Source organism: Rhea pennata, chromosome 24 (assembly GCF_028389875.1).
Source record: "Rhea pennata isolate bPtePen1 chromosome 24, bPtePen1.pri, whole genome shotgun sequence".
Lineage (NCBI taxonomy): Eukaryota > Metazoa > Chordata > Aves > Rheiformes > Rheidae > Rhea > Rhea pennata.
This window is the reverse complement of record NC_084686.1, coordinates 5,245,514-5,259,360: the sequence shown is the minus strand read 5'-3', so window position 1 is coordinate 5,259,360 and position 13,847 is coordinate 5,245,514. Positions and strand designations below refer to the sequence as shown.

Below are 13,847 nucleotides of genomic sequence, written 5' to 3'. Positions count from 1 at the left end.
CAGGGAGCAGAAAACAGCCCAGCTTGCACTCCTCTGTCTGCGTTGGCTTCTGTACTGCTGTGGGGAGTACAAATATGCTCCCAATCTGTTTGCTTCACTGACATAACTCCAAGACACACAGGGAACAGACACACTGACCAAGAAGGGGCCATTGTTAGACGACCTTCTCGACTGCAGCTCTGCTGGAACCGATGGGCTGTCACTGCTCTCCAGCACTTCCCCGCTTTCCCCGCGCTCCATCCACAGGCTCGAAAGCACCTCATCCTTCCGGGTCCCCCAGATTTAACTGCACATTAACACAGACAAACCAGTTTGTTGCTTGCTTTACTCAACTTGTTCATCTGTGTGCCTCGGGCTGGCTACATGATTTACATGCCCATCTTCGGCAGGCAGGTATTAAAGCAAGCTGTAGATAAGATGTTACAAGCATTGCTTCCCTGCAAACTGCCCCAGCTAATCACTGACAAAGTGCTGATGGTACCTAGGCAGGCAGCCCAAGCAGACGGAGAGCTTGCTTTGTGCTGCAGGCTGAGCGCTGAGGAGCCCGGGGAAAGGAGTGATGGACAGGTAAGCATTTTGGCTAAGGAGGAAAAAGAGCCCCAGGAGAACCAGAGAAGAGGAAGGGAGTTACCTCATTTGTTTCCAGCCATCAGGGCAGGGTTGTCCTCTGGGGTATACTGCCTTAATCCAGTTGATTTTACTTGCAACTTTTATGAACAATAAAGGCTTCCACTGTTTCCCTTGGAGGAACTGGAATAAATTCAATAGATCACTGTGCTGAGAAGCAGATCCTGTTATTAATGTCAGCCTAATCATTCCTTTCTATCTCCTTCCCACTTTTTTGCTATTCATACTCCTAGAAAGCCTGCAGGAAGTTATCCAGTCCAGCCCAGCCTCTTCTTTAGCTGTTCCTGAAACTGCAGACTGCATTGCAAATTCTAACTTTATTTCCTCCCCTGGCTTTGGGGGGTCTGTGATACCAGTTAATATGCCTGCACCAAACTGATGCACACTGTGCCCATGCCTCAGGAGAGACCTCCTGGCAGCTCCAGATGCAAAGCCCAAAGCTGGCAGGACAACGAACAAAGCCAAGCTGAATGAGGGAGCGGCCCAGGACCAAGAATGTTCCTCCGCGCGGAGCAGCAACGCTGCCACTGCTGGGCCTGCATCTCTCTGGGAAAAGGGCCTCTGACCAGGACACAACTGGGAGCATTCAGCTGAGAAAATTCTCTACTAAAAATAGCAGCAAGAGATGTTTAAGGAGAAAAACAAGTCAGAGTCTTGGGAGAAGTTAGTTCCCAGATAACTGGCTAATTCAACTCCCTCAGGACAAGGAGGCTTTTAACCCCTTCATGCCATGATTGCTTTCTGCTCTGTTAAACAAGCTTGCCACGGTCAGGAATCCAGGTCGGGATGAGCCAGCATGGCTTTCCTCGTCCTTCTTTGCCCTGACATTACAGTCCTTTCCTCCCTCTTCCTCCACTAATTTATGCCAGCATCTTCCTAAGTGCGTCCTCACTCTGTCAAGCTTTTTGTCTTTACCTGTCCGTGGCTTTGGTTGGGCTCCCTCTAATTCTTGATGTGCTTCTTAAGAAAAAAAAAAAAATCTCTACCGAGCCCTGCAGCGCAGTTCCCGCTGCAGGTCCACAGCCTGTGCTCGGGCTGATGCTAACCAGGTACGGCTCTTCGGATCTGCTAGCGTGATTCAGGGCTCTCTCTAGAATTGTATTCCCCCAACTCGCGTGTCTTCAGGCCCGCACGTGGCTTGCGCGCAGCCTCCTGCTGAACGCCTGTTTCTCCTGTAGGGCTGCGTCCTTCCTTCTGACACACTCACGGCAAAGCTTCAAAGCGGGGTTGCAGAAAGACGGCTCCACCTCTCCCGCGTGCGGTGACGGCAGCAGCGGTTCACGGGCTCTCGGCAGCAAGCTCCGAGGCAGCTGCGAGAGCGCCTCGCATGCGAACGCTCCCTCGGCCTGCGGTCTGTCGCTTGCAACGCTCATTCGTAAATATTTTGTGCCGCACGTTGGATAGACAATTGCATTTTATACCTGAGGCTGAAATTATACACACAGAAAAGAGAGACAAATGCTACCTTAAAATATGAAAAGATGTTCTTAAAAGGGGAGCTGTTTTCAGCCTTGTCATAAATGATTTCTCTGTGTACTTGCTCACTGCCTCTCCTGTTCCCAGCCCCAGCCTATGCTTTCAGCTCTTGGCTTGGATGACTGCTGCTCTCTTCTCAACTCCCATCTTCCGCAGGAAGATGATGATGTTGGTCTCTGATAAGCAGAACTTTATATCTGCATTTTGTTGGTCAAGCTATAGGCTGGAGGAGAATTGAGGATCAAGAGATTAGAGTCACAGACAGAGGAACAGGGGATTACAGGCTAAAACCCTGCGAGTCTCTATATTGATAGTTGGGACGCAGCCAGACATTAAGGAGTATTGCAAAGCCGGGTGCTGATAGCGCATCTGCTTATTCCCTCTCTTTGTATTTCAGGCAGCTTTTGATATATGTGTCCTCATCAAAAGCCAGGGTCAGGCAGGTGCTGAGCATCCTGGCTTCTGTTGAAGTCAAATACCTGCTGAGATCAAGTCTGTGCATTGGCTGGCATTCAGCCTGGAAAACGTCACTTTAGCTTATGAGATTCTCGGCAAGCTTGGAGCAAAATTCCCACACAAGACGAAAATAAAGGAATTTGCCCCTTTTCCCTTTACAGGTTCATTCTGCCTCTCCGATCCTGGCTCTAGATCCCTACCGTGCATCACTGACCTGCCTCTACCCTGGAGGCTTTCCCTAGCATCCCTCTGCTGAGAGGAGAGCCCTGCTGGGAGGCAGGGAGAGGACAGGGGAAAGGCCATTGCCCCTGGCTCTTATCTTAGCTATCTGCCGGTTCCCTCCCACTTTGCACTAATTTGGTCTCAGCATCTGCGACTTTTGGATTTGCAGAAGTGAGAAATAACGTAGGCTGTGCCTGTGTGGCAGTTCCTGGGGCTGGCTAAGGGAACAATGGAAGGCGCCTGGGAATAGGCAGGAAGGGCTGGTTTCAGATCTGCCCTGTGCAAGTATTCCTGCTTCTCTTTAGTGCTCCTCAGTTTTGTTCCTGGCCTTTACTTTTCCTGTTGCAGGGCACTCTTGCCTAGCAAACAGATCACGGAGCTGTATATCCAGTACAGGCTGATACTAGTGCACTCCTTACTCTTCCAGTAGCTTCCTGTTCCTCAGTTTCTTCCTCCAGTGAGCTGGGACTGAACATCCTCACTGAACTGGAGGGGACCAAGGCTTAACTGATGAATGCAAAGTGCTTTGACAGATGAAAATGGTCATTGGGAAACACTGCACTTCGGGACCTCAGCAGACACCCAGAGGCCTGGCCAGCTCTAGTCTCTGGGTTTTCATGCCCTAAAGCAGAGGAGGTGGGGGTGAGCTGACCTTTGGAGGTGCCCTCTTGTCCTGTTTTCTATGAATACATCAGTTTTCACAATCAGAATTGGCAGTGAGCCCGAACAGTTTGAAGATGTAATTATGCTGCTCGTTTGCTAATGAGAATGGCAAGAAGAGCGCTCGGTACAAAGTGACTGTTTGGATACATTTCTAGCCAAGTGATCTGCAATTGTTTCCTTGTTGCCTTATTTCTCTTCTGGCTTTTGCCAAAGACTTGGTGCAGACATAATTAGACACTCTCTTGCCTAATGGCCTTCCCTCCAAGCCTCGCAGCAAGGCCACCTGCCCCTGTTTTTTCTTGCTGGAGAGTCAGTGTAACACAACAAGCCTGAAGCAGCTGTGTAAGGGGCTTAACCTCTGCGGTCAGTAGCAAGACACAATAAATGACCTGGGCAGGACTTAATCCCCTGGATAGTGGTATCTAACACAACACAGAAGCTGTATGCCCTATTTCCTCATGCATACCCAGGAAAAAGACTCGTGTTCAGTCTTATGTTCCTCAGGAAGGGAAAAGTGATTCAGGAATCCAAGAGCTTGTAATAACAGACAGCCTCCTCTTCAGTGCACAGCTTGCTTATTCTTGTTTCCTTCCCATTCCTACTCCTTTACCACTCATCCCAAGTTTTCAGGGGCAAATCCTAACTCCTTGCATCTTTTCTTGTTGAAGGTGGCCCACGAATGCATTACACAAGGAGGATGCAATCAGACATGCTGGAAACTGTAGCCCTTGCTGCTTCCATCTTTAGCTCTTTAGGTAGTAGATGCCAGTGATGCACCCAGGTATTGCTTCCTTCCCCTCTCTGTCTGGCATACATGCTAAGTCCTTTCCAGCAGAACAGCCTGAAACTGGAGTATGAGTTTGGGAAACAGGAGAGCTGGGGCCAGATCATTTACAAATGTAGGTGCTGAGCAAGGCACTTTCAGCCACATCTGGAAAGTATTAAGTGCCTATCTTCCCCTTGATGTCAACAGCATTTGAATAATGCCTTTGTGGTGGTGGCTCTTGGTCTCTCTGGCCATGTGAGTTCTGAGGGCTGAAAAGCTATCTCAAGAAAAGGACTAAGTGTGCTATGCCCTTCAGCCCTGGAGCTTTCCTCCTGTGCTGCCAGCTGCTGGCTCAGCTGTGGCTCTCACAAAGCAACCATACTCCCTTTAAGGAGAGCAGGGCATGAGAACCTGCCTGTAGACTAGGTCCAAGCCCAAGTCATACAGCCAAGAGCTTTGTGCTAAGTCAGTGAGTAAGCTTAAGTTCTCCCTGTTCAGACAGCTCTGGAACATGACTCATGGTGCCTCTTAGCAGGGGCCCAAGGACTTGCAAAGTGATGCCAATCGGATCAGATCAGATCTTGAGAACAGGCTGCCTCCAGTTGTTGTGATAGTGCAAATTACACAGGGCCTTAACACCTCAACTGTAAATACACTGCAATGCCATGAGCAAAACTGCAACCAAAGATTGTGAAATTCTGAGCTCCAGAAGCCCTTGACGGATGGGTATTAGAGGCAATGCATCTGCAGCTGTGTCCCAGCATCATGAAATAAAACTTTGGAAAACCTTCAGAAAGCACTGTGTGATCTCTACCAGGCAAAACCTACGCTTCCCTCCCTGCCTGGAGGAGAGGAGGAATGTTTATCTGCAAAAGGAGGCTGCTTTGCTTTTATCTTAGAGGGCTCTGCCCCTCCTTGCATCTCTCTAGCAAGCTGTTTCACTGCTGAGCATGGGTGTATAGGCTGTCTGTATACAAATGGCTTCGCTCTCTGATTAGGAGGTAGAACAGTAAATCCTCCTGTCCAAAAAGAAAAAAAAAAGAGGAAAAAAAAAAAAAAAAAAAAGAGAGAGAGAGAAAAGGCTGTGTGCATGGCCTGGATGCTAATAGGCCTCTTCTGCAGCAAATGCAGTCAGGTCTTTAAGCTGTAGGTTGAAACTGGGATATTCTCACTGGCTGAGGTTTTATTGCACGGCTGCACACACTCCACCTACAGACAGGTAGCACCTTGGCTTCTCTGGCGGTGAGCAGGAAGAGAGTGAATTATGAAAAAAAGCCTGAATTCTCAGAAGCCTAGATGAAAGCAAATACTCAGTGGTCTTCCACACAATTTCCTACTGTGGGGTCCTGGTCCTGCAGGGATCACCAGAGGCTCCCTCATTCTTGGCATTTAGTGCTAAACGAGTGCCATCACCTATCTATCTAAGGGAGGAGAAAAGCAAAAGACAGTGCCGCATGAAGCGCCGTACGCTGCTCTTTAATACTGCATTTGCCTTCCCTTGGTTAATTATGTTTCATGGCCCCTGCCCAGAAAGGCACATCTCCTTTGTGGGTGTCTATCACAGATTTGGCACCTTTTTAAGTGAGCTCTACAAGCCATGCATCTAAAATAAGTCAAACTGTTTTATGATAGCTGGTAAAAATAAAGCCTTACTAGCACAAGCAGCTATAACAGCACAGAGGGTTTATGACTAAGTCGGGTGTTTTCCAGGGTGGGCTGGCCACAGTCTGATGATGGCCTTTTTATAACTGTTATCAGCTCCCACACAGACCAGGTCCATCTGTTACTTAAATTGAACGGAGACACTCCTAAGCTTTTGTTCCCTAATCTCTAGCTACACATCTACATTGTTCTCTAGCAGGGCAGCCCACCCCCGAGGCACGCTTGGCTTGCTGATCTCAGAGAGGCGCCAGGGAAAACTGGACTATGTGCAAGGCATGCAACTCTTCCTGGTCACTCGAATGGGTAATCCACTCCCCTGCTCCCTTGAATCCACTCGAAGGGGCTTCTAACCTGCCATTTGGATGCCACAGCAAATATACAGCCAGCTACTCTTGGGCTGGAGGCAAGGGATCGAAGTTAAGTCTCTCAGCACTACATCATGAAATCCTACTGACTGCATTTCTGGGTTTAGGCTGGGTTTTTCCAAGCAGACCTACAGGAATTGTCACTTAGAAAGGCACTGAGACACCTGAAAATACATATGAGAATAAATAGGGTGCCTACTTCCCACTGAAATTCAGTAACAGTGATGTGTGCCATTTACACCCTGCCCGCACGTTTACACACCCTTAGAAAGCTGGCCCTTGCATCTCATACATGCAGCTCCCTTAAGCTATTCAAAAATCTCCAGCCAAAGGACAGTCAGACCAAAGAAAGAAAGAAAAAGGAAAAAGAAAGAGAAAAAAAAAAAAAAAACAAAACAAAACCCAACCCCACCCAGCAGAGTCAAGTTAGGCAGTTTTCACAGTTCTCGGCATCATATTCTGTGTCATGTTACCTGTCCTACACCACCTAGTCTACACTGGCACAAGTTGCATTGTGGAACATGAATGAGATGCACCAGGGATAGAGAAGAGCACAAAGAGCCTCCAGCAGCTAAACCTGTAATTGAACTGCTGTGCAATATCCTTACTTGGAAGCCAGCGGAGGGTCCTGGAGCTGCTGCAGGGGACCAGGGAGCCCCACTCTCTCTGTGCTTTGAACCTGCTGCAGGTGCAACTCACAAACGTTAGCAGGTTGCAGTGAGATCCCTTGGTCCCACCTTAAGCAATCCTGCTGAAGCCATTATGCTTCACCTGAACAGCGTTTTCTACCTTGGGCCTCAGGCCTTTAATAAAAGCAGTCGTGTCTGAAAGGTGGAGATGATCCTCAAACTGAAGTGCTGAGAGGCAAAGGGATTGCCATCTGGAGGTGCAAAAGGTTTCGAAAAGTTAGGGCTTAGGGCGGTTTCTTCAAAATGAGCCAAGCACAGACACATCCTCCTCTGACCCAGTCCAGCAGACAGCTCCGTGTTGCTTCCTCCACCCTCCCTCTGGAGGTCTCTCACGAGTTTAACAGTCATCTTCCTATCCCATATGCACAACACATCCAAGGTAGGGACAGTCTCGAGGTCAGCTGGGCTGCCCGCAGCGACAGTGTTCTCCTTACGCCTGCTGCTCTGATGTCTCTGCCGTCCCGCCCTCGTCACCGCTTCTTTCCCTCCAGCTCACAGTACTGCGGGTGGATGCTGTAGGGTGCATCTCCAAGCTGGCAGTCACGGATGTGTTGACACACCGAGTGTTTGGCTAACATATTTCTAAAACCTAACAGTGTATCGCTTGCTCTCACTCAGCAGTACTCCTGCTGCACAGAGTAACCATCTAGAAAGCAAAGATGCTTAAGAAGGCATGTGGTTTATAGCAGCATTCCCCTGTGGCTTAGACGCATTTTGAATTTCAAATCAAGCAACAGTGTAATGATGATGGACATCCCAAGTAAGGCATATTTTTGTTGCTTTAGTGGGTAGTTGTTTAAATACAGTTACGTGGTTTTGTACTGCTTGTGCCAAACTGTGCATTAGCTAAAATTATCAGATGACTATAATATCAGCAAAAAAGCATTGGAGTCTCTCCTATACTGCAGCATAGACTACTGGCAGCAGCTAATCTGAATTTGTTGCCAGTCATCCTTTTTACCTTACATGTAATATTTTAGGAATATTTTACCTCATCTTACTTATGCCTAGAATTTTTAAACCAATAAATTAGGATGAAAGGAGATGGAGGGTCAGGCTTTACTTAAACCCCATAAAAATGGAGATAGGATCTTTACTATCATCTAGTTGTTTAGGAAAGTTGCTATTTTCTTTCTTCTGTACTTTCAATGCAGCATTTTAAAATGATTCAGATAACATGAATCACAGTAACAAGCATGGGCTGAATCTCTCTAGCTAGACTGTCATAAGATTATGTATAGACTTCATTGCTTTGTCCTGGATGCTATATTAGAGAATTGATGGCGTTTGGGATTCAACCATATTTGTGGCTGAGTCTACTAGTCTAGTCTACTAGTACATACAGATCTGGTAGGTATTAAGGTGCATCTGCTGTGGCACGTGTGCACTGTGGAAAGGGATGCATGTCTATGCAAGGTTAGTCCACAAACCCAAGATGCTGAGACCTTTGAGATTTACATAACGCACTGAAAGAGGCCTAAAGGAACATCTTTGGAATACATTTTCTGAAGGATGACAGTTACCACTAATGATGGTTTAACATACAAAACAAAGCAACTAACAGTGCCACCACCAAAGAGCCAGCACTTGCCAAAAGCAATGAAATATGATGTAGCATATCACCCCGTTCCTTGAACGGGAGCCTGGAAGCAGCTGGGAAGTGTTGGCTTTGTGCAGATTTCTCCAGCCCCCCTGGAGGGGGCTAGTCCTGCCATGTAGGAAGGAATGAGGAAGAAATTCCCCCCAAAAGAGCTAAGAGGAGGTAAAGAGTTGTTCTGCACCTACTTTACCATCTTTGTAGTTACTTAGGATTTTTGTCTTGTTTTGCTCCCTGCAAAGCTGTAGTCGTCTTGTTATTTATAAGATGCCATTCTCAGTGCTTTTGTGCCACACACAGAAAAACAAATCTACTTTAGCAGTGATTTAAGCAGCCACCATGATCTCTGTCCACAGCCAATACATGTGATAATGTAAGAACCTCTCTCAAAGTCTCCAAGGACTCAGCTTCTGTCTAAAATCTGTTGTCACTGCACTTTGTGCCTGAGGGATAGACCTAAGTCTCTTGTGGTTAATGTGTGAGAAAGACCCAGCCGTGAATAATTTCCGAGAAACAAGATGGGTCCAGAGTTTGATGGAGTCCTGGAGTGAATTCCTCTAGAGTGGTAACTCCTTCAGATTAACACATCGTTGTGGTGTTACTGTCTCCATCTTTCACTGAGCTGATCTAGTAGCTGCAGATGTATTTCAGCAGGCCTGTCACCATATACCTACTTGATTGGACACTGTTATTCTGAAAAAGAATCTCTTGTAAACAAGAATGTAGAATAAAAAACTAACTGGTGTTATCAAATTTCCTTTAAGGAACAAAGGAATCTTTACGGCGTCCCTCTCCCTCCCCATCCTTCTCTAGTGTTTGCAAAAGACTTACAATATATGTTAGTACCGACCAGGTAAACACTGTGCAAGCTGTATTCTGCAGCAGTCTCCATCATCACCTGCTACTTCAGGTCCTAGGAGAAAGTCGTCGTTTGTAGAATGGGTTTTGTGACGCAGTTCTTTGATGAAGGAGGATGCTGTCTCAGAACTGGAGAGCACCTACAACCTTCTTCCTTTTAAAAATTAGGCGAATGCTACCACCAGAGCCACCTGTCCCAGTCAGGAGGTGAATCAGGGTCTCCACACGTAAGCTGAGTGCTCAGGCCTGGGTCCTCAAGGGACGCTCTGTCAGTTCCAGAAGCAGGAATCGCACTGCAGAAGCAATCAAACGACATCCTTGTGCGGAAGGCCCTAGAGCATTATTGAAAATGTGTCAGCAGATTTCAGAAGGATTTTCCTAAGCTTGTTTCTTGTCTTCTTTTGACTAGCTACTTCTAATACTCTGGGGTTTTGCTGGGATTAGGGAGATCTGTTTATACTCATGGGGAAGGAGAGCAAGGATCACAGCCCTGGGTTTGCCATGTGATAGTTTAGGCGGAACACCTGGAAGGATCAGAGGATAAGCAAAGGGAAAGGAATATGCTGGTGCCTTGTGGCACAGTTACCTCTTTTCAAGGGGTAAGTCTGGAAGCAGCAGGCCTGATTGTAGAGCTGAACAAATTACTTGTGGTTGCTGAGATCACCACCTGATTGAAGCAAACCAAGACGGCGGCAACTTCTTTGAGCTGTTGAGAGCCAGCTCTGAAAACGGCATTCTCCTGAGTCCCCCCAAGTAAAGCACAAGCAGACTGAACACAAACTGCTCGCTGCACTGCCCTGTTACTCCCTTCAGCTCCGATAAGTTTCTCCCCAATAGCTACATTGCAATCCAGAGCACTGTCATCTTAGTTCAGTCCTGGATTTCTCCCAAATACTACATGAATGTCTCCAAATGCGAAAGGGGAAAGGGTGGAAAGATCCTGCTAGGAGCAGTTTTGGCTGGGCAGTCTATTGATTTGCATCATCATTTGCATCTTATGTGAGTAAAAATTATTTTGTACCCAAGGACAGCTTCTAAACCTTGCCAGACTCCAGCCCTCCCCAGTGGTCTTTGGGGAATAAGCACTGAAAGCCAAGGCACTGAGGAACGTCAGCAGTCATGAGCGATCGGTATCGGCAGGGAGCTGAAAGAAGTCTAGGTGTTGAAGGCACCTAAAGCTCGAGTTTTCAGTGGAGTGATTCTGCAGCTCCTGGGTGTTTCTCAGACTTGCTGCCTTGCTCTGTTACATTATCTGAGACACATGTCAGAGAAATGTTGCCCATGTGTTGTCACAGATTTTTTTTTCCCCAAAAAGCTTTCCACCCTGAATGCCAGCACACAGGAATTACAAAAGGACTGGTGTGATGGTGGTCCTTTTTCCCTCCACACCCCCCCCCCCCTTCAGCTGCCTTTTCTACTTTGTATTCAAATTTATTGTGACTTTTTACCTGGAGTAAAATAGTCTTAACCTATTTGCACATGTTCTCATATCACTGAGGCATTAGTTTCCATCATCTTTACCTTGCTGTTTGATCTAATACCCACAGAAGTCAGTGGGTGTCTTTTCTTAGTTTTCAATGAATTTCTGGTTGGCTTCTTAATAGCAGAGTTGCATACAGGCCTATGGCATCCCAGTGTAGCTGGTTATCTGGCACTGATTGTAGCATGTATCCTCCCTCCTGTAAGATAAGACTTTGGTGCAGCCCATGTTTTGCAGAACATGGTGGTCTGACTGGGAGGTAATGGGCTTTGCAAGAACCAAACACCTGTTCCAGAGTATTTTCTATGGTGAAGGCATGGCTTGCCTTTGCTGCCTGGTTCTCTTTCTCCGTAATGTGCCGCGCTGGAAGCTGCCTGCCTGTTCCCCCAGGAGAGGCGTCTGTACGCATCTGCATCCAGCGGTGCGTGAATGCGGTTGGTACCTGCTCAGGCAAAAAGCACAGCAGAAAAGACATGGAGGGCAGCTTCTCAAGAGAGAAATAAAAGGGGGGAAATGGCTGTACTAGTTGGGAACAATTTGGAGTTCAGAACAAGGACAGGAAAGGAGAACAAACTGCGGTGTAAGGATGGCTTGCAGCAGTGTGTGAATAAGATTTTAGTGCTGCTTCGGCTGAAGGAAGCACGGCTTCCACTCAGCTCTGTGGGAGCGCAGTTAGGCTGGACACCGAGTGGCACTGAACATTGTCTCCAAGAAATGTTTGATGGCATGAGGAAATTTGTCCCAGTTGGGTTGGGACTCTCCCAAAGAGCTGTACTCTGTCTTCTCCCGAAACCCAGGCCTTTCATGATTTACTAACCCCACATTTGACATTTCTATACTATGTCTAAGAATACTTAAAGATAAAATCAGCGTATGTTAGAGACTTGGCACATTTTATCTTCTTGGAACTGACCGGAACTCTACTTCCTGTCTTTTCCTCCTCATCAAATTAATTTGGAAAATAATGTGTTCCGTCCTGGATTATCAGAATGAGAATCCCGTCATGATCTAAACAAGCATAAGGCACAAGGAAATGTCTTGTGCTGGCATTGCTTTCTGCCGTTATGGGAATCCTTGGCTTTAATTGCTGCTTCTAACAACTGCATTTCCTGTATTTTCACCACATCTCTTAAATAAACTCAGACCTGCTGGACTGGCATTAGTAGCCAGGAATAGCTTTCATCTGGGGATGTTAGTCCTTGTAGCTGGCTGAGAAGATTTCTCAGCAGGCAGTATGTTTCTAGTTGGGTGACTTATGAGCTGTGCTATTTCTTATTACCTTCTGTTTGGTTTTCCAGGCTGCAGACTCTTGGCTGTGGAGCTGACATCCAGCAACACCAAGCCTGTGGTGCAGGAATTCCAGAGTGAGTGCTGCGCGGGCCGCTGGCTCCGGAGCACAGCCACTGCGCTGCCCTCTGCATGGAGATCTGCATCAGTCCAAGCAATTGGGAAAAATTTTGCATGTTGCTCATGGTATCTGGTTTCTTGGGTGAGGCAGGAGAACTGAGCATCTGAGATTCAGAAAAGCGCTTAAGAGCATGTCTTTGTCTTTCCCTGTTTAGTTAAGCGCTTGATTGATGTGGTTTATTGGAGTCCCGTGAAAGTCACTGGCACAGCAAGGTGTCTACCTAAGTGCTTTGCTGAACTGGATCCCAAATGGAGAAAAGTCAGTTACATTGCAATTAATACAATGAAGAGGGGGTCAGGAAATGTATATTTTATTTTGGCCCTATTACAGACCTGCAACGTGATTCTGGGTAAGCCACCTCTCAACGCTGCTGCCGTGTCCTCTCCTGTAGATGGAGATGACATTGCCTACTTCAAAGGGGACCGAGTTTGCTGAATTTATCCACAGGCAGCACGATTCCCAGCTCAGACAAGAGAATAAGGCATTGCTGAGTACATTAGCAGACACAACCCAGGGAGATCCTGTGGCCCTGATTCACACTGTACGCCCTGATTAGCAGCGAGACCGCGCTGTGGACTCACCCAGTCACACAGTATTGTTTGCCGTGCGTTAGGGCCTGCGGAGAACAGTGTGTTCGTTTCTCTCCATAGCTGTTATCTGTATGGCTGTTATTTTTGCTGGCCAAAATCCATCTTCCCCAACAGCTTCTGGAACCCGGCAGTGTTTCTCTTTGTGAGGCGGATGAAAGAGGAGGCCTTGCTTTGTGGGTAGCATCTCCTAATAAAACAATGTGCAAGACTGCTCGAAGCAGAGCAAAAATACAGCTGCTTCCTATTAATCTGTATTTCATTTTTCTTCCTGCTGCTAGGTGTTGAGCTGTCCTGCATCATTAAATCCACCGTAACACCAGATCCCAGAATTGAGTGGAAGAAAATCCGAGATGGCGAAACCTCTTATGTATTTTTTGACAATAAAATGCAGGGTATGAAGATTCGTTGTTCTTTGCTCTTCCTACTTTTCAGACAAGTAAGACAGAGAGCAGACAACTCTGTAAAAGAAAGGATCTCTGTTTGTCTGCCTGCTTTCTTCTGGAATTAGAAATCAAAGTGCAAGATGGACAGAGGGCAGAATGTTCCTTGTCCTCTGGGGGTCGTAACTGACACTTCAATGAGGGAGCCACAAAGAGCTGGAATGAGATCCTGTGCAGGAAATACTTCTCTGCAAATGCTGCAGCTTCTTTTCTCCAGCTTCTGTTGGTCCCTGCATGCTTGCTGGGTGTTTGGGCTCTCAGGACCACATGTGGACCCTTCCTGTCCTTCCAAACAAAATCTGAGAGCTCCACCAATACTTCAGAAGCATCTCTGTCTTGAGTCGTCTGTCTTTGCAGCATCCAGGGAGCGTGTGATGAGTGAGAAGCAGACTCTTTGGCTTAAGAGTGAAACTCAAATACAAGACTGCTGGTAGGGCTTGTCTGCAGCTGGAGTTACTATTACAGTGGTATTACTGTTGAAGGGATCGCACATTAAATGGGACCAACAGTCATATCCAAATGAATCTTCCAGAGGAGACAAGACCTGA

At 47.1% G+C, this 13,847-nt stretch overlaps 1 protein-coding gene across 1 annotated transcript in view; it reads left to right on the top strand.

The window, feature by feature from the left end:
• Nucleotides 1–13,847, top strand: part of JAM3 (junctional adhesion molecule 3) — a 34,885-nt gene that overhangs the window by 13,863 nt on the left and 7,175 nt on the right. The window contains exons 2-3 of the mRNA XM_062594497.1: nucleotides 12,160–12,225; nucleotides 13,138–13,251. Coding sequence (XP_062450481.1) covers nucleotides 12,160–12,225; nucleotides 13,138–13,251 — 180 coding nt within the window. The remainder of the gene's footprint in view (nucleotides 1–12,159; nucleotides 12,226–13,137; nucleotides 13,252–13,847) is intronic.